Raw genomic sequence first — 17,867 nt, forward strand, 5'->3', positions numbered from 1 at the left:
CAGAAGGGACCACAAAAGCTCAGTGACAAGTCAGCAGCTGGAAGGCAGTCTGGGAGGCTGGGAGGGTAGCCAGGGCAAGGTAGAGAGCCACAGCGGGCAGAACAGGGGCTGAAGCTGGAGGGCTGAGGACGTGCCAGGGGGCTTCAGGCAATAACCAGATCAAGAGCAGAAGGAGCGCGGGGCCCCAACTTCTTACCTGAAGTCGTAGCTGGGCCATGTCTCTCATTAGCCTGTTCCGCCGAGCTTCCTCCTGTGCCTACAAGGGGAAAATACCAGGTGCTAAGCTTGGGACAAGAAGCTGGGGGAATGAATATTCCTTTCTCCAGTGATCAAGAAGACCAAAAGGGATTCCTGGGGTCTGAAATAGGTACGGCCTCATATAAAGTCAGCTCTCTATCACTCCTGATAAGTGAGGGGAAGGGAGGTGTGGGAGAAAAAATATCCCTCCTGTGTAATCTGAACACACTTCATTAGCAGCCCACAGAAGCTCACGCCTCCCAGGGAGAGAGGGAGGGGATGGCACCTGTCTGTGTCTCAGGGTTCCACCTCTGCTCCTCTCAATCTGTCCTCCCTCCCAGGGGATACCATCCATGCACCCCTTCACTTTCTATCATCATCCACTTGCCAACTTCTTCCAAAAGCTGCAGCTTCAGCCCAGACCTGACCACTCCTGAGTTCCAGACGTACATACCCAAATGCCTACTTGACAGCCCAACCTGTTTCTCAGAACCTGCTTCTCATCCTCTAGTGTACCCCAGCTTGCTAAGTAAACCACCATCTGCCAAGCCAGAAAGCTTAGCTAGCTTTGACTTTTCCCTCTCTTTCAGCCCCAGAAGCTATCAGCCTCCCAGTCCTGTCAACTGTACCTCCTAAAAAATCATTCACATCCCTCTGCATCCCTCCATCTTCAACATGCAACCCCGGTCTAAGCCAGTACCTCCCACCTTGACTATTATAACCACCTTCTTTTTGGTCTCTGCCTCCAGCCCAACTCATTTTCTCTGCCTGCAACCAAGGCAATCTTTCAAAAACCATCTGCTGTCCACCATGGCCCTGACTAAAAGTCCTGTGATGGTTTTCCTTTGTCTTCTAGATGAAGTCCAAATTCCTTAGTACGGTCTAAAGATGGGGACTTATTCTGAAAGACATGGGGAGCCACTGAAGGCTCTTTGGCAAACTGGCATCATCAGAGTGATGCTTTAAAATATTAATCTGGAATGTATAATCTCATCCTCATCCTAAGAAGACACCAGACAAAGCCCAGTGAGGGGCATTCTACAAAACAACTGAACAATACTCCTTAGGACTGCCAAGATTATAAAAGACAAGGAAAGGGACTTCCCCGGTGACGTGGTGGTTAAGACTCTGGGCTCCCAATGCAGGGGGCATGGGTTCGATCCCTGGTCAGGGAACTAGATCCCACACGCATCCCACAACTAAGGAGCTCGCCTGACTCAACTAAGATTCAGTGCAACCAAATAAATAAATAAATATTAAAAAAAAAAAAAAGGACATGGAAAGACTGAGGAGACATTAAAACAATCAAATGTAATGTGGGATTCTGGAGAAGAAAATAGACATTTACAGGAAAACTAGTGAAATCTGAATAAAGTCTGTAGTTAACAGGATTGTACCAATCCTAACTTCTTAGTTTTGATAATTATACTATGGTTATGAAGTGTCCACCTCTTACCCGCCTGTGGAGTGTCCCCTTCGAGAAACTCTGGTAGAGAAAGCAAAGAAGGGAGGCAGAAGACCAGACCCATCGGGAAAGAGGGGTCCCTAAACCAGGCAGACACTAGAGCCCAGAGAGTAGGAGCAGCGCCCCGCCTGGCTTGCAGAGAAGCTAAGCTCCCACAGCAGCTTAGAACAAGGACAAGAGCCTGGTCTTTCCAATTCCAGAGCCCTGGCTCTGCCACTGATACCTCCTCCTTTGTCATTCTGAGCCTCCTTGTCTATAAAATGAGGCTGCAAGCACCCACCTCACAGGGCTGTTACAGAGTTAAATGAGATGTCACATGCAAAGCAGCTTTGCACATGGAAAACTCTCGGTAAATGATGGGAGAAGGCAATATGACAAGGACCACGCTGCTGCTGCCAGGGGATAAACCCCTTGGGGTGGAAACGTGACTCAGGCAGAGCAGGAGGCAGTCCCAGCAGGCAGTGTGGCCTGAGTCCACCGTGGCCTGTGGTGTCTAGCACCACACCAGAGGGGCTTTCAAGTATTCCGTGCCCCCAGGAGGAGTCTTCGGGAGGTTTAGGCCAGAGGAAATGCCTGCAAACACTCTAACATTTTTTGAAGCTGTGTGACTTCCCTGTAATTATTTTTGTAACCCCCTGTGTTTCCCCCTATGCAACAGCAATGAAAGCCTTAACACAAAAGGTTAGTTTTTAACAAAACGTGCTTGCTTTTAAGGCAGCAAGGAGGAGGGTTTCTGGGGAGACTGTGCCCCTTCCCATCCGCAGGAAGGGGGTGCTCATAGGTCGGGGAGCCTGCGGCTGGGGAAAGGAAGAACATGGGGGAGGAGACTGGCTTGAGATGAAGAAGAACCCCTGGGCTTGCCAAGACACGTGGGCCGTGCTTCCCGTGCCAGACACCACCCCCCCAAATGTACTGGTGCCACTTAGCTTGGGGAGGACAACACGCCCAGGGTTGTGCAGGCCCCACTAAAGAACCCACAGTGTTGCTCACGAAGTATTAGCCTCACAAGAGAAAGGCCTGTCTTGTTTGCTGCTGTAACCCTCATGCCTAGGATACTGACGGGTCTGGCATAGAGCAGATTCTCAGTAAATATCTGTGGAATGAATGACTGACTGGAAAAGAGGTAACACAGGCCACCTCCTACTCTTTGAGGCTTCTGTGGGATGGAAGGGTTCCTGCATGGTGTCTGATGCCAGGATCCCTCCATTCCTCAGTCTTCATCCCTCGAAAAGGAAAGGGAAAGGAGCATTTTGCTGAGCACACGTACTCCACAGCACACACTCCATAATGCAAAGTGCAAAGTGCCTGCCATTCTCTATCATTGCACAGTCACAGCAACCCCATAAAGCTGATTCAACTATTCCTGTGTAACCGATGAGGAAACAGACTTAGCAAGGTTAAGTGACTTGCTCAATTCAGACTAGGAGGTGACAGAGATGGCCCTCAATCCCCAGTCAGTCTACATACAGGCCGGTGCCAGGCTGCCCCTGCTCAAAGCAACTCTCACTCCCTATCAGCCCTCAGTTCCCTCCCCAGGCTCAGTCTCCCCGGCCCCAATGACCAGGTTCTTCAGTCGAGGGCCACCAGTGTGTCTAAGCCTCTGACCCTGGGTTTCTCAGTGAGCCCATGGGAGCAGAGCAGACAGGGAGGGGAGGCCTGACTCACCATGCGGAACTGGGCCTGGGCCTGCTGCAGCAGGCTCTCCTGCTCAGACTGGGCGATGCTGACGAAGATGCCAACCTCTGGGTTGAACTGCAGGATGCTGCCTTGCAGGCGGGCAACGAAGTGGCCAAAGCTGCGGATGCAGCAGATGCGCACGACCGTCTGTGAGGAGACATGGGAGGCGGCCCGGCTGAGCAGGGCCCTCCAGGCCCGCTGGGCCCCGCTCCTCCCCTCCGCCGTCCCTGCCAGTCCAACCAACTCAGCAACACGGGCTCCCTCGTAAGGCCTGTGGTCTATGGGGTGGAAAAGAGGAGCGCCGAGGCCCAGGGCCTCTAGCTAACGGAAAAGGAGTGGGCAAGTAGGGCGAGGAGACTCCCAGAAGGACTAGAGAAGCAGGACTCAGGGCTGAGAAGAAAGAGACAAGGGCATGGGCTGGGAGTGATGAGACCTGGGTTCTTATGCCATCTTTCTCTGGGTCTCAGATCCTAACGTGTAAAATGAAAGGACAAACTAGATCACCATTTCCAACTTATGTTTTTGGCCAGCAAAACCCTTCTTTCCCCATCAAACAAAAATCTAATCTAGAATGCTAAAATATAAAACAGACTATCAAGCCAAGCTGGAGAAGGAGGAACCAACGAGGGGGTGGGGGTGGTGTGTGTGTGTGTGTTGGGGACGGGGGCTGGGACGCCTGTCCACTTGGCTTCCCTTTGCTGCCCCAAGACGGCCCATGTGGTGACACAGATTCAAGGGTGAAAATCACTGGACTAAATGGGTAGCACATGCCCTTCCAGCTCCAACTTTCTGTTTGCTGGTCAGCTTAGAGGAGGCTGGGCTCAGAAAAGAAAAGAGACCAACAGAGATTTCAAAGCCCTAATAATTTACTTGTTTTGTCCTCTCCAAAAAGCGGAGAAAGGGGAAGGAGGCTTGTTCTACAAAGGGAGACACTACCAACAGCAAACCTGTGGAAGGACATCCTGCCAAGGAGGAAAGGAAGTCCAAATGGTTCACCGAGTGAAAAAGGACTCACAGCTGCAGCCCCAGGGACATGCTCCCTGTCTGGATGGAAGGGGTGCCTGCCCGTCCCCTCCAGCCCTGAACCCCTGCTTTGCTACTGAGTCTGATGAACAACAGAGCTTGTGGCGTGAGAAATGATATCCCCACCTCCTCTGAGGTGCTGAGCAAGAGCCGATCCGTGTCGAAGTTAAAGCGTCTGTGGGCAGCCCGGAGGGGAGGCAGGTTGCGAAGGGCCATGTCCTCTGGGAGCAGCAAGCTAGACGGGAGGTCAGGCAGTTCACAACCTTCAAGAAGATCCTGGACCTCAGGACACAGGACCAGGCCTGGGGAGAAAGAGGACACATGAGGCCACCTGCTCTATGGGAGCCCCCAGTCAGAGGGACACAGTCCTTCCTCAGAGGCTGTGAGACAGGACATACTCCTCGGACACAAAGTGGGGAGAGGTGGCGGGGAGGAAAGGAGAGATGGGTACACAGGGCCATCAGGCAGAGCTTTAGGAGACCAGAGCTGGGAGGGTTAGAGGACCGCTCAGACTGGGATGGCCCCCTGACAGAGGGACAATTACACTAGGATGGATGTGAGAGGAGGAGCTCTGGAAGAAGGAATGGACTGTCCTTGGGTGAGTCCAGAGGTAGGAGAAGGCGATTTCTAGCTGGAAGGTGGCAGGAGGGGATGACCCAGACAGATGGGCTCTGAAGGTCAAGGTCAATTCTCAATGAGGAAGGCAGCGGTGCCACACCAGTGACTGGGGCTGGCTCACAGGCTCCCCTCACTCTGCTCTTGCCACTCCACTGCCTTCCCCAGGGAGCACACTCCCTGGTGGACCAGGCCACCTGCCCACAGTGGGGCAGTGTTGGGGCAGGAAACCAGAGAGGCCCAGACCACAATGACTGCTGTGTGTTAGGGAGGATAGGCAGTGAATCCCATTAACCTCCTTACCCTAAGGACCAGGTTACCAGGAAGGGGGAGGCGGGCTTTGTGGGGCCAGTGAGGGAGAGAGAGGGAGGACAGTGCCAGGGACTCACTCACCAGACTCTTGGAGTTCGCCAGCAGCTGGCAACAGATTAAGCAACACAGAGAGGCGGTTCCACAGACTTTGAGAGCTCTTGAGGGAGAGAGAGAAGAGGAAGCCTTCAGCTGGGGCAGTGCTGGAGGCTGGCAGTGAACAAGAAAAGCACTATATCTGAGGGGTCTGGGGCTATGGTCACAGGCCTAGAAGCGTTTGAGAGAAAAATTAACAAAAGAGGCCAAGGCGGGGCTCACGGAGGACTTGGAAAACAGGGAGGAATGAAGAAGGGGACCATGAAGTCTCACTGAACTTCATCAACCGCTGAAGGCTTGAAACCACAGGAGAAACTCTCTGGATCTTGGTAGTGGAAAAAGCTAGAGCGCTGGAGGAAGCTTCTCCCTGTCTAGCACAAACTTTTCCTTTCAGCCCTCCACGTGTCCACACTGGGCCACCTCTCTGGGGATATGATCATCTTCACCACACCGCCCTCGATGACTAACAATGACTAACTAGCTGTCATCAGGCACAAGCACATGCCCAAGGCTGTGCCTGGCCCTGACCTAAACTCCCTCATCTAGGGAAGAGGGCGACCTGCAGAGAAAAGGGTCTTCCACAGCAGGCAGGTGTGCTACTGGAATAAAGGAACACTGAAGAAAAGCCTCAGGGCACTGGAGGCTCAAGATTAAGACTCTGAACCTGAGAAAGGAAGGAAAAGGTCACAATCACGCCAGCCAGTCTTCATGGCAGCCCGCTTCTGACACCACTCACTCCAGCTACAGGACTCTCTTTAAGCCGTTTCCCTGCTCACAACACCTGCACCTTGTCTGAACATCCTGTCACTTCCCAGTCTCATCTCTCTTGTCACAACTCAGTGCTCTCTCCTTTCTCTGGACTCCGGTGTTTACCTATCAAGGTTAGCCCTTGGACACATACTGTCACAGACGTTACTCACAATGGCAGGCATTATGCCTAGCGTTGGGGACACAAAGCAGAATAAGCAGTGCTATTTTCCCAGTCCACAAAATTTGTATCCCAGCCCAGGCCACAGACTCTTTGAGGGCAAAGGTCATGCCTAATCCTTGCCCTGTAAAAAGCATAAGGAGCCAGCACAGAGCAGGTGCTTGACAATAACTTTTGTCTTGACCAGCCCACCTGAGGGGATTCCCACACCCCATCCTGGCTGGCACCCTCCCCTTACACCTTGGGACCTGACGGAGAGCAGTGGGAGTGGAGTGACGCACCTGCGCACACACTATGATGAGGTCGGGGTTAGTCCGTAGCCAGTCCAGGAAGACTTTCACAGCAGGAAGCAGGCCTTCCGCCATCAGGACTTGCAGCTTCTCCTGGATGCTGCGCTCATTCCGACAGGAGCGCCCACTAGACTCACTTCCCTCCGACTCAGAGCCCTCTTCAGAGGCTGGGGATGGGTGACAGAGAACCAGGATGAGCGACTAGTAGGCACATGGCAACAGGCTTCAGCTCTGTGCGGGGAGCATGCCCCAACCTGCTTGGACTCTTCTGAAGAATTCTGATGTGAGAAGAGAGGACTCAGGCTCCTGCCTAACTTTTCTAGGCTCACTAACTAGTTGCTATTTTTTTTTTTTTTTTTTTTTACTAGTTGCTTTTAAGCCAAGAGCCTGGTGCCTTTTAAAATACGAGCTAAGGAGCTTCCCTGGTGGTGCAGTGGTTAAGAATCTGCCTGCCAATGCAGGGTACATGGGTTAGAGCCCTGGTCCAGGAAGATTCACATGCCGCGGAGCAACTAAGCCCGTGCACCACAACTACTGAGCCTGCGCTCTAGAGCCCACGTGCCCCAACTACTGAAGCCCGCGTGCCCTAGAGCCCATGCTCTGCAGCAAGAGAAGCCACTGTGATAAGAAGCCCACGCAATACAACGAAAGAGTAGCCCCTGCTTGCCGCAACTAGAGAAAGCCCGTGCACAGCAACGAAGACCCAACGCAGCCAAAAATAAATAAATTAAATAAATAAATTTTAAAAAAAAACACGAGCTAATTTGTGAGGTCTACAGCTACTCACTCAACTGATATTTATGATGTGCCTATACTGTGCAAAAGGCAGGGCAGACAGTCAGAAGTGAGCTACAGGTGGGGAGAAAAGGGGTACAGAATTAAAAGAACTACTTCCAACTCCTAGCTCTTCAAGTCTGCAGGTTAGAACACTAAGTAGTTCACACTCCAACTCTGAGCATCAGCTTCCTCATTTCTTTTATTCATTCAAAGTCCCAACCATGTGCCAAGCACTGTGTTAGGTAATGAGGATACAGCGATAGACAAAACATGGACTGCCCTGCCCTCAAGAGGCTCATGGTATTGCGGGGGAGGGACAGACAAGTCAACGGACAATGTCACTCAAGTGGGAAAAGGCTGGAAGTTGCCAAGGTGCAGAGTCTACAGGAGCCCACAGGAAGCCTACCCTTGGAGGAATCCCAGACCAAGTGACTTTTAAGCTAAAATCTAAAGTGAGAATTAGGCAAGCAATTGGCTAATTGAGAGGCTCGGGGCAAGGGAGGAAAAGTATATTCCAGACCAAAGTAGCACCGTGCACAGAAGCTTGGAGGTAAAGAACAGAATTTAGAATAGGGATGATAACTCTTCCACCACAAGACTGCAGTGAAAATTAGATAAGACCCCCAAAAAATCCAACCTAGTGCTTGGCATAGAGTAGATGCCGCAAATGCTCACTGCTGCTGCTGACCAGGTGCCCCCTTTGCACCTCAGGGGAAGACCCTCAGGGAAACAGTCTCATTCTAATCCACCTGCCCTGGTGGGTGTGGTTTTTCTAGCTTCCAGGAGCCCTGGTAGGACCTGGGATGGCACGGGAGGGAGTTACAGCTGCAGTGCTGTGTAGGGAGAAAAGCCCCAAACCCACGGGGCAAGGTGGGAGTGGGAGGAGAATAAGACCATGAAATCAGTTGGGAGCTGAGAATAAGGAAGTGAGCAGCAGAGGGGATTCCCAGGAAAAAACTCCAGGCCACACTACAGGCAGAAGCCGAAAGCCAGGCAGTGAGGGTGGGGATGAGAGGTACTCAAACAGAGAAAAAAGTGGCCTCTCTCAGATGAGTGCCGATGGTATAGAGGTGAGGACCAGAGCAAGATGATGAAGAGAGGCCCAAGTACCTGGCTCTGAGGGCTTGTCCACATCCCCATTGACACAGGGCCTGCGGCTGGCCAAGGTGGGAGCTTCGGTGGTGGGCTGGAGGAGCAGGTTGCTGAAGGTGGGGGCCAGTCGGAAGCAGCGTTTAGTCTGGAACATCTGGGTGGACATGGCTTGTAGATTGCTGGCAATGCTGGCCTCACTGGGGCCCAGTGGGCCATTGAGGGATTCAGGAGCCTCTGACCTGGCCCGAGGTGGCTCCAGGGCTGGGGACCGTGTCCCTTCCTCGTCCTCCATATCTTCCAGGTCTGATCGGGACTCTTGGCTGTTCATTTCTGAATCTGTCTCGGCATCAAAGGCTGTTCCCCCACCTTCAAGGCTCTTGTCGGAGCCACTGTCTGAGCCCTCACTGGCCCGGGCTGAGTCATGGCTCGAGTCTGAGTCAAAGCCTTCACTCAGGTCACTGTCATCACCAGCTTTGGGTGGGTGGCGCCGGCGGCGGAGGCAGGAGAGGCGGGAGAACTTCCGGCTCTTTCTGACCTCGCCATCTTGAGATGCTGCAGGAGGAGGCTCAGGACCCGGCTCCTCCACCTTCTCCAAGGGTTCCTTGGACTCTGCTTCATCTGTGGAAAGAGGATGGTCAGGTGGGGCCTTAGGGACAAACCGGAACGAGGACACTGGCAGGTGCTCTTCGACAGCACCTCCCCTGCCACAACTGTGTTCCCCTCCCACGATCCCCACACCCCATGCTAACCTTTCCACAGTCACAACCTCCCCCGTGCCTGCACCTGTGCCATCACTCTGGAATGCCGGGACGGGATTCTCGCCCTCTTCCAGCTCAGCTTGCAGCCGTATGTTGACATGATTGACAAGGTGGGAGAAGAGGGCCAGGGTGAAGGCAATGGCTGCACTGTACTGCTTGGATCCTAAAACCAGGAAAGCCAGCATTAGGGGCCCAGGGCCCTGAAAAGGAGTAGGCTCCACTAATTTCAACCTCATCTCACCTGTTCTCAACCCTTCCAAGGATCCAACTACCTCTGAAAACTTCCTCTAAGGTAAAAAAAGACTTCTCAGGTCTCTTCACTCGCATCCTGTAATGTGGAATGTGCCAGCCCATCCTGCTTCAGGTAAGCTCATGGATGCTCTTGTCCCATCTCATCCTCCCTGGCTTTGATGCCTTCACGCAAGCGTCTCCCCATATGCCCCAAGCATCTTTGCACCCAGCCCTGCCTCCCCCTCCCTTCCATCCAACTTTGCTCTACATACACCTCCGGCAGACAGGTTTCCAGAACTGCCTAACTGCCCCCACCCCCAGCAAGTCTGAATTCCGTCTGGATCATCAGCTAAGCATCTCAACCACTGTGTCTGCCTGGGTCCTGGCCAAGGGTACGTGTGTTTGTGGGTGTAGGAGGGCGGAGGGGGTGGGAATATGCTGTCGCCTTTGTTCATTCACTAGGAGCTTCTTTAGGGCAGGGTTCCTTGCCCCTATCTCCCACAGCCAGGCAGCAACACAGGTAGTGAAGGGACTGCTTGTGGAAGCAAGTTCATGGATAAGGAGCTGCAGAAAATGGTAGTGAGGATCCCAGAAGCCAGTCGGGGAGAAATGAGGGACAGAGGGAGAGTTACCTGCTCTCTTCAAGCTGTGCACACCCATAAGGCAGATGATGACCATCTGAAAGATGAGAAGGTCCGGGAGGAAAGCATATCCACTCTCATACTCCTCCTCATCCTCACTGGCCAGGCTGAGGTTGGGTGAGGAGGGCAGGTAGAAGAGACAGAGGTTGAAGTCCTCCAGGACTGACTGGCAAAGTGATGTCAGCTCTGAGTCCACAGAGCTATGGAAGGGCAGGATAACAGGGGAGGTCAGTGATGGGGGCTGGGGCAGGCAAAAAGAGCTGGGAATACAGGATTCAGAGAAAAGACCACAGGATCCTTAGCGGAGACTTCAGAAAGAGGAGCAGGGGGAATCAGTGCTTGCTGGTCTCCAAAGCAGACAGAATAACACGGGAAGGGCAGACACGCAGTGGAAGGGATGTGGGTAGGCTTGCCATTCGGCCACTCCTTCAACATCTAGTAAGCACCCACTGTGCCAGAGGGTAAGCCACCCAGAGAATGGGCACAGAACCTAGGGTGAGACAGTGAGGGATGCCAAGAAAGGACTAACCAGCTAAATAATTTCCAATCAAAAGGCAGAATTCACCAGCCCACTCCCTCCTCTTCAAGTCCCCTGCCAGAAAGAAGCCATCGTGATGGGGCTCACAGGACACAGTTCTTGCTCACACTCTCTTCCACTCACCTGCTTTTGGGCTGCAGGAGGCTTTGCAGATACATAAAGTTCACCAGCAACCTCTTAATGTCTTTACATCTGAAATGAGAGGAGCCCAAGGTAAATGGTGAACAGCTCCAGGGTCCCTATGGTCCTACTGCACCAATTGCAGAAAAACCCCCTCTTCCCACAGGCCCCACTCACCGCTTCTTGCTGGGAGAGAGCTTCCGAGTCTCGCACTTCTTCAGCTGGTGGTACATTTTGGCTGCCTTGTCATACAGCCGCTTGAGGTTCCCATAGGCCCCCTCAAAGGACACTTCCGACTGGATGCTGAAGGAGACAGAGGTGAGCTACTGAGTCTTGGCAGAGGCAGAGGGGGAGAGGGGAAATGTCAGTCTTCCAGGGATTTAGGGAGCACTGTTTCTAGTCAATACAGGCTGCTCCCAGCCTCCCCTTCCATGTATGTACTCAGGGTGAAAGCTATCTTTCCTAATAAAATACACACATACAACTTCCAGATTAATCAGAGTAATGATGACATCTGCATCTCCTCTGTATCTAGAAATGGGACAATTAATCTCACTGAATGTTACAAACTTAACTTAGTTACCATCCCTGAAATACACTATCCTTCATCTTAAAGCACAGGCACTTAATAGGTAGCATTTAACAAGCATTTACTATGCGCAAGGATATTTACATACACTACTTCAGTTAATCCTCATGATATTCATTCAAATGCAAATATGTACTGAGCACCCAACTCTGTGCCAGGCACTGTACCCTACTATTGTCCACATTTACAGATGAGGAAGTAAAGCCTGAGAGAGCAAGTATAATGCAAAGGTCACATAACAGACTTCCCTGGTGGCGCAGTGGTTAAGAATCTGCCTGCCAATGCAGGGGACATGGGTTTGAGCCCTGGTCTGGGAAGATACCACATGCCGCGGAGCAACTAAGCCCATGCGCTACAACTACTGAGCCTGAGCTCTAGAGCCCACAGCCACAACTACTGAAGCCCGGTGCCTAGAGTCCGTGCTCCCCAACAAGAGAAGCCACCGCAACGAGAAGCCCGCGCACCGCAACAAAGAGTAGCCCCTGCTCGCCACAACTAGAGAAAAGCCCACGCGGGGCAACGAAGACCCAACGCGGCAATCAATCAATCAATCAAACAAAGGTCACATAGCTAAAACATAGTAGAGCTGAGTCTCCAACCCAAGTCTGTCTTACCACAAAGGCTATGACCTTAAGAGCATGCTATACTTTTTAAAAAATGTCTTGTTTTTCGAAACATCTTTTAATTACAAAAAGCAGTGATAGAAAAGAAATACACGCCAGTGGTGAATTAAATATAGCTACAGGGCTTCCCTGGTGGCACAGTGGTTGAGGGTCCGCCTGCCGATGCAGGGGACACGGGTTCGTGCCCCGGTCTGGGAAGATCCCACATGCCGCGGAGCGGCTGGGCCCGTGAGCCATGGCCGCTGAGTCTGCGAGTCCAGAGCCTGTGCTCCGCAACAGGAGAGGCCACAACAGTGAGAGGCCCGCGTACCGCAAAAAAATAAATAAATAAATTTTTTGGTACTCCTTCCACTGAGAAGTGGGCTCTGTGTCACCTCCCCTTAAATCTTGGCAGGGGATGAGGGTGGGAGACAATGACTATGCAACTGCTTTGACCAAGAGAATACTGCAGGAGTGACTCCACCAGTTTCCAGGCCCAGGCCTTAAGGGATTGGCAGGCTCTACTTGCAAGTTTCTTGGGTCATTATCTGCTGTTGGAGCCCTGAGCCACTATGTAAGAAGTCCATCTGCCCTGAGGAAGATACCACATGGAGAGGCCCTGAGACTACAGGGAGAGGTCCAGATGAACCAACCCTCCAGACATATCAGACCCCCAAATCAGCCAAATACCACTGCCTGACCCTAGACAATGCCACCAGGAGGAGAACTGCCAAACTGAGCCCTAGCCAAATGCCTAACCCACAAACCATGAGATATAATTGTTTAAGCATAGTAGAAGAGGACCTTATTTGGCACCTCCCAAACCTGGATGTGCTTGGCTCTCTTTGAAAGTGATTCACCCTAAATCATGATTATGAATGTGATGAGGGATCCAGGACAAGTAAGGGGGGCATTCCCTGGAAGGCATGCAAGGAATGGGAAAGATGCAATGGGAGGTTATAATATAAAACCTGGTAATCATATTCAAGAATGAATACACAAATAACAAAGGCTGGACAGGGTGTGGAGAAAAGGGAACCCTCCTACACTATTGGTGGGAATATAAATTGGTGCAACCGCTATGGAAAACAGTATGGAGGTTCCTCAAAAAACTAAAAATAGAGTTGCCATATGATCCAGCAATCCCACTCCTAGGCATATACCCAGACAAAACTATAATTCAAAAAGATACATGCACCTCTATGTTCATAGCAGCACTATTTATAATAGCCAAGACATGAAAACAACCTAAATGTCCATTTACAGATGAATGGATGAAGATGTGATACATATATATATATATATATATATATATATATATACACAATGGAATATCACTCAGCCATAAAAAAAGAATGAAATAATGCCGTCTGCAGCAACATGGATGGAACTAGAGATTATCATACTAAGTGAAGTAAGTCAGACAGAGAAAGACAAATACCATATCATATCACCTATATGTGGAATCCAAAATATGACACAAATGAGCTTATCTACAAAACAGAAACAGTCTCACAGACATAGAAAACAGACTGTGATTGCCAAGGGAGAAGTGGGGGTGGAGGAGAGATGGAGTGGGAGTTTGGGGTTAGCAGATGCCAACTATTATATGTATATAGAATGGATAAACAACAAGGTCCTACTGTATAGCACAGGGAACTATATTCAGTATCCTGTGATAAACCACAATGGAAAAGAATATAAAGGAGAATGTATGTATATGTATAACTGAATCACTTGGCTGTACCGCAGAAATTAACACAACATTGTAAATCAACTATATTTCAATTAAAAAAAAAAATGAATACAGTGGATGGGAGGCCAGTCTGTAGCGATCTAGTAACGGAACAGGGTAAATATTTGTTGATACAGGAAACAGGTTTCCTTGGCCAGGAAGGCAGAATTAGGTTATTTTACTTTACACCTTAGTAGCTGACCATTTAAGCTATGAAGACCACCCTTATTCCCTTTAGGCTTTGAAGCCCAATTCACTATATAACTTCTTCTGAGATAGATTTGGCTTCTCAAGTGGACTCTGGCCCTGAATAGGTGGCAACAGTGAGCTTCCTGGCAGTTTATGTCTCACTAAGACTTAACCAACGGCATTCTCATTTACCTGTCACTCTCATGTGCATTTGGTTATGGTGACTTAGTAACCTAAGCCTAGTCAACTTTGGGTGCCCTGAAAAAATTGTTTTTTCATTCTAAGAGCTAAGTGTGAGATCCAGGGAAGCAGTGATCCACCCTGTTAAACTTGTCCCCCCGTGCTGTCATCTCTGTCACCTCAAGACACTGAAGCTCTATAGTTCTGAAGTTCTTGTCAGAGGCTACTTTGGTACCATTTTATCAACTATATCAAATTTATTTCCTTCTTCAGGAAGGCGGCAATCCTGTTATTTTTCATGACAGCAGACAGCTACTTCAGCTGCCCAAGTATCTACAAGTCCAGGTGGCTATGTGAAAAGCAGCAGGGCTGTGTCAGGATGCCCCTGAGAGAAGGGACACCCTCAATCTTAGCATTCTTCTATCTATCTCACTCAGGAGCTAGAGAAGGGAGAAAGGGAAGAGAGAAAACAAAGGAGGAATTGTGCAGACATGAAAGTAGGGCTGGGGAAAGAGCTGGCAAATACTCACCAGCGCAGGTAGCAATACATGGCTTCCACATTATAGTACTTGCTGCCGGCAAGTGTGCCCAGCTGGTTGAAGGGCATTCCTGGAGAGGAAGAAAAGTCACACAGTCTGTAGCCATAATACTCACTGAAAGCTGCAAGGCCCAACCCACGTTAAGCATCAGAGAACTCATGGGGAGAACAGTGGGTCTGCAGGCGACACTGGTGTCTCAGGTGATCAGCAGTTTAATCTTGCTCCTCCAGGGCGTTATCTATTCTAGACTCACTTCCTATCAGTCTAAGCCCACCTGGACCACCAGGGATTTCAGCACTGACAGCTGCCATTCCTTCAGCAGCAGCTGTGCCTCTTCCAATGCTGACTGAACTCCATGGAGCCCTCTCCTCTATCCCAGCTCAGTCTCTCACCTCTGAGTTCTCCTTCCTACATGCTAATCCCCATCTTTCCCTGAAATGGAGCCTGATCCGTTCCCTCACTGTGCCTCCATGGGGGCAGCTGAAGTACGGTCCCCTCTTTCTACAGAAACCTCAGGGACAGGGAAGCCATCTTGTCTCTCCCTCTTCTTCTGCCTCCTTCCTTCTTAGCTCAAGACTTTCCCATTTCTCTTCTCCTTCCACCATCTTGTGAGTGTGTGTTACAAGGGTCAGAATGCAGAACCAAGGTGAAGTATGAAAGAATTGAGAGTGGGTGGGAAGGACCCAGGGGGAAGTGAGTATGGCCTGCCTGCCATCTCAACATTGTCTTCCTCTTGGAAAATGCTGCTGGGTTGGGAGGCCCCAGTGGAGGGGTCCACTTACCAATCTGGGGAGCCACTGACAGGGCTTGGTAGTAAAATCTCTCAGCTAGCAGCTCAGTGTCTACGCCAGCTAATTCATTCTGATATCGTGCTGCAGGAGGGAGAGGAGGAAAAGAAATACAATGATTCCGTGTTTCAGAAAAACCTCCCCTCATCTGGGAGTCTACTCTGGAGAACTGTAATAAGAGCCCGGGAGGAAGATACCTGAGCTAGAAGGCAGGCTGCTTGGGTCTCTGGCACAGTCTTAAGTCTGCATGACTATGGGCAAACTGTTCAACTCTCTCTTCCTTGCTGGTAGGTCCAAAATGTAAAGAATATTTAGTGTTTGTAAAGTAAAGAGGCTCTTCTTGATTATCTCTTCCCAATGAAGGGGCTGCAGCATATATAAATGCTTGAAAAGACTTCTGATATTTGGTTCTGGAATTCAACTGCTCAGTTCTAGAGAGAAGACATTACTAATGACACTTGGTCAATCTACTGTGAAACAGCTGATTCTCTCTGTGCCCCTTGCCTATAAAGGGTCCAGGAGTGGGATGGGGGCAGGGAGACGAGCCTCAGATCAATAAAGGATAATGCATCTGACAGCCACACACCGGCAGCCTAATGACAGAACCATTGTCTATCAGGACTAGAGACCGGGGGCCATAAAGCAAGAGTACTTTTCCATTCTGAGAAACATATTTCAGGCAGGTAAGTCCTCCCTGAGGTCTAACTGCAATTCCTCTAGGAATCCATGAAGAGAAAACCCCAAAGGAGAAAGACATCAAATTAAAATCTTCCTAACCCACCGCTGAAACCAGGTTATCACCCTGACTTTCTTAAAGAGCAAAGACATTTTCCTTCTTCTTGTATTCACCATCCTTTTCGACTCATGCATGAACAGTGAAAAGAAGGAAACACTGTAAACAGACTGGAGGAGAAAAGTTATCAGAGGCCACACTGCGCCTCCTGCTCTCCAATCACGTAAAGGGTGGTACCAACAAGAGCAGTTGGAGCCTGTCCTGTAGCCCAAAACAGAGAAAAATGAAAGGTTCGGATTCTTACACAAATCCCCCAGGTACACTAGACATCGGTGGCATGCCATCTGTGCCCAATCCATCTCCTTCCCTGAGGCAGACACTGGCTTCTTGCATCCTGAGAAAGAGAGAGAGAGAAAGAGAGAGAGAGATATGTTTATAAGCCCATTCCTCTGTCCCTACCTTTGGGGAAACACCTTTCCTAGGTGGAGAAAGGAGATAAAGAATCCAGGGCTAGTTTTAGAACACGGCCTTATGGGGCAGAGAAGACACCCATCCAGGACACAGATAGAGACACAGGCTCACAGGTAGACAGAAGTAGAGACACAGAAACTCATAGGCAGGGGTCATTCATAGGACAGAAAGGAACTAGAACAGATGGGCTATGGTCCTCAACCTAGGACAGCTCCCTGGGGGAAGGTCATGTGAAAGGTCATCATAGGAAGGCTTCTAGAAAGTAGAGGTGAGGCTCAAGTGTCAGTACAGTTGTGGGTGCCTTGGGTAGCAGCTCCCCACCTAAAGGTAAAAGGTTTGGGTAAAGATGGGAAACTTGCCCAGGAAGAATGGCATTTGAATGAGGCCAAGGTAAATGCTCCTGGCTTCTGCTTGGTGGGAGGTCCACAGAGAAGGCAGCCTATGGAGAGTCTATTCATGAGGGAAACGAGGTCATCTTGCCTGACCTGAGGACTGGTGGTGGCCAGAGCCAAACATGCATGGGCTCTCTCCTCTCCCTTCACCCAGGCAGCCTTGTAACTTCAGAGAGCTCCGGCTACTTGGCAGGCAGTTTTCCCATGTGCCAGGTACTGTTCTAAGTGTATTAAAATATCAACTTAAGTAATGCTCAAAGCAACCGCATGAGGTAGTTACTCTTGTTACTTCCATTTTACAGTTAAAGAAATCAAAGTTGCACAGCAGGTAAGTTGCACAGCATCCTCCTATCCATTCCACTTTGCAGCCACACTCCTGGGTGTCTAGCTCCCATTCTGAGCAGCCTTTCCTAATATTCTTTATAGAGACATCGCTGAGTTGGCTGAATGAGAAATATCAATAAGGAGAAAAACTAAAATGATTTGGGGAACTGACCCTTTGAAATAAGGGTTCTTAATCTTTGTTTAAGCTATGGACCCCTCTGGCAATCTGGTTTAACACCTATAAATGTTGCCTTGGATTGACGTTGTTTTGTTTTGTTTTGTTTTCTTTTTGGCTGCGCCACACATCTTGCAGGATTTTAGTTCCCCAACGAGGGATTGAACCCGGGGTCCCAGCAGTGAGAGTGCCAAGTCCTAACCACTGGACCGCCAGGGAATTCCCCATTGTTTTGTTTTTAAATGTTTTTAAATGTACAAAGTACAGTGCTCTGCTTCTGACCAGAGAATGCTGCCACATAGTGGTGCAGACACAACCTCCATCTCTGACCCAGAATGTCTTTGTCCTGGTGA

The 17,867-nt window shown here is 50.2% G+C and overlaps 1 protein-coding gene across 2 annotated transcripts in view; it reads right to left on the reverse strand.

Moving 5' to 3' along the window:
* The window catches only part of SMG5 (SMG5 nonsense mediated mRNA decay factor), a 28,089-nt gene that overhangs the window by 4,247 nt on the left and 5,975 nt on the right, over nucleotides 1-17,867 (reverse strand). The window contains exons 5-17 of one of the 2 annotated variants that reach the window (XM_079925402.1): nucleotides 16,457-16,546; nucleotides 15,414-15,503; nucleotides 14,623-14,701; nucleotides 10,975-11,100; nucleotides 10,801-10,869; nucleotides 10,131-10,339; nucleotides 9,293-9,430; nucleotides 8,528-9,127; nucleotides 6,632-6,807; nucleotides 5,411-5,486; nucleotides 4,529-4,704; nucleotides 3,368-3,526; nucleotides 197-256 (exon numbers count right to left, since the gene is read on the reverse strand). In XM_079925402.1, the coding sequence (XP_079781528.1) occupies nucleotides 197-256; nucleotides 3,368-3,526; nucleotides 4,529-4,704; nucleotides 5,411-5,486; nucleotides 6,632-6,807; nucleotides 8,528-9,127; nucleotides 9,293-9,430; nucleotides 10,131-10,339; nucleotides 10,801-10,869; nucleotides 10,975-11,100; nucleotides 14,623-14,701; nucleotides 15,414-15,503; nucleotides 16,457-16,546 (2,048 nt within the window). Of the gene's footprint in view, nucleotides 1-196; nucleotides 257-3,367; nucleotides 3,527-4,528; nucleotides 4,705-5,410; nucleotides 5,487-6,631; nucleotides 6,808-8,527; nucleotides 9,128-9,292; nucleotides 9,431-10,130; nucleotides 10,400-10,800; nucleotides 10,870-10,974; nucleotides 11,101-14,622; nucleotides 14,702-15,413; nucleotides 15,504-16,456; nucleotides 16,547-17,867 lie in introns of both variants that reach the window. The other variant, XM_079925401.1, reaches the window with a different exon arrangement.

This window comes from Stenella coeruleoalba (genome assembly GCF_951394435.1).
Source record: "Stenella coeruleoalba genome assembly, chromosome: 1".
NCBI classification, from domain to species: Eukaryota; Metazoa; Chordata; class Mammalia; order Artiodactyla; family Delphinidae; genus Stenella; species Stenella coeruleoalba.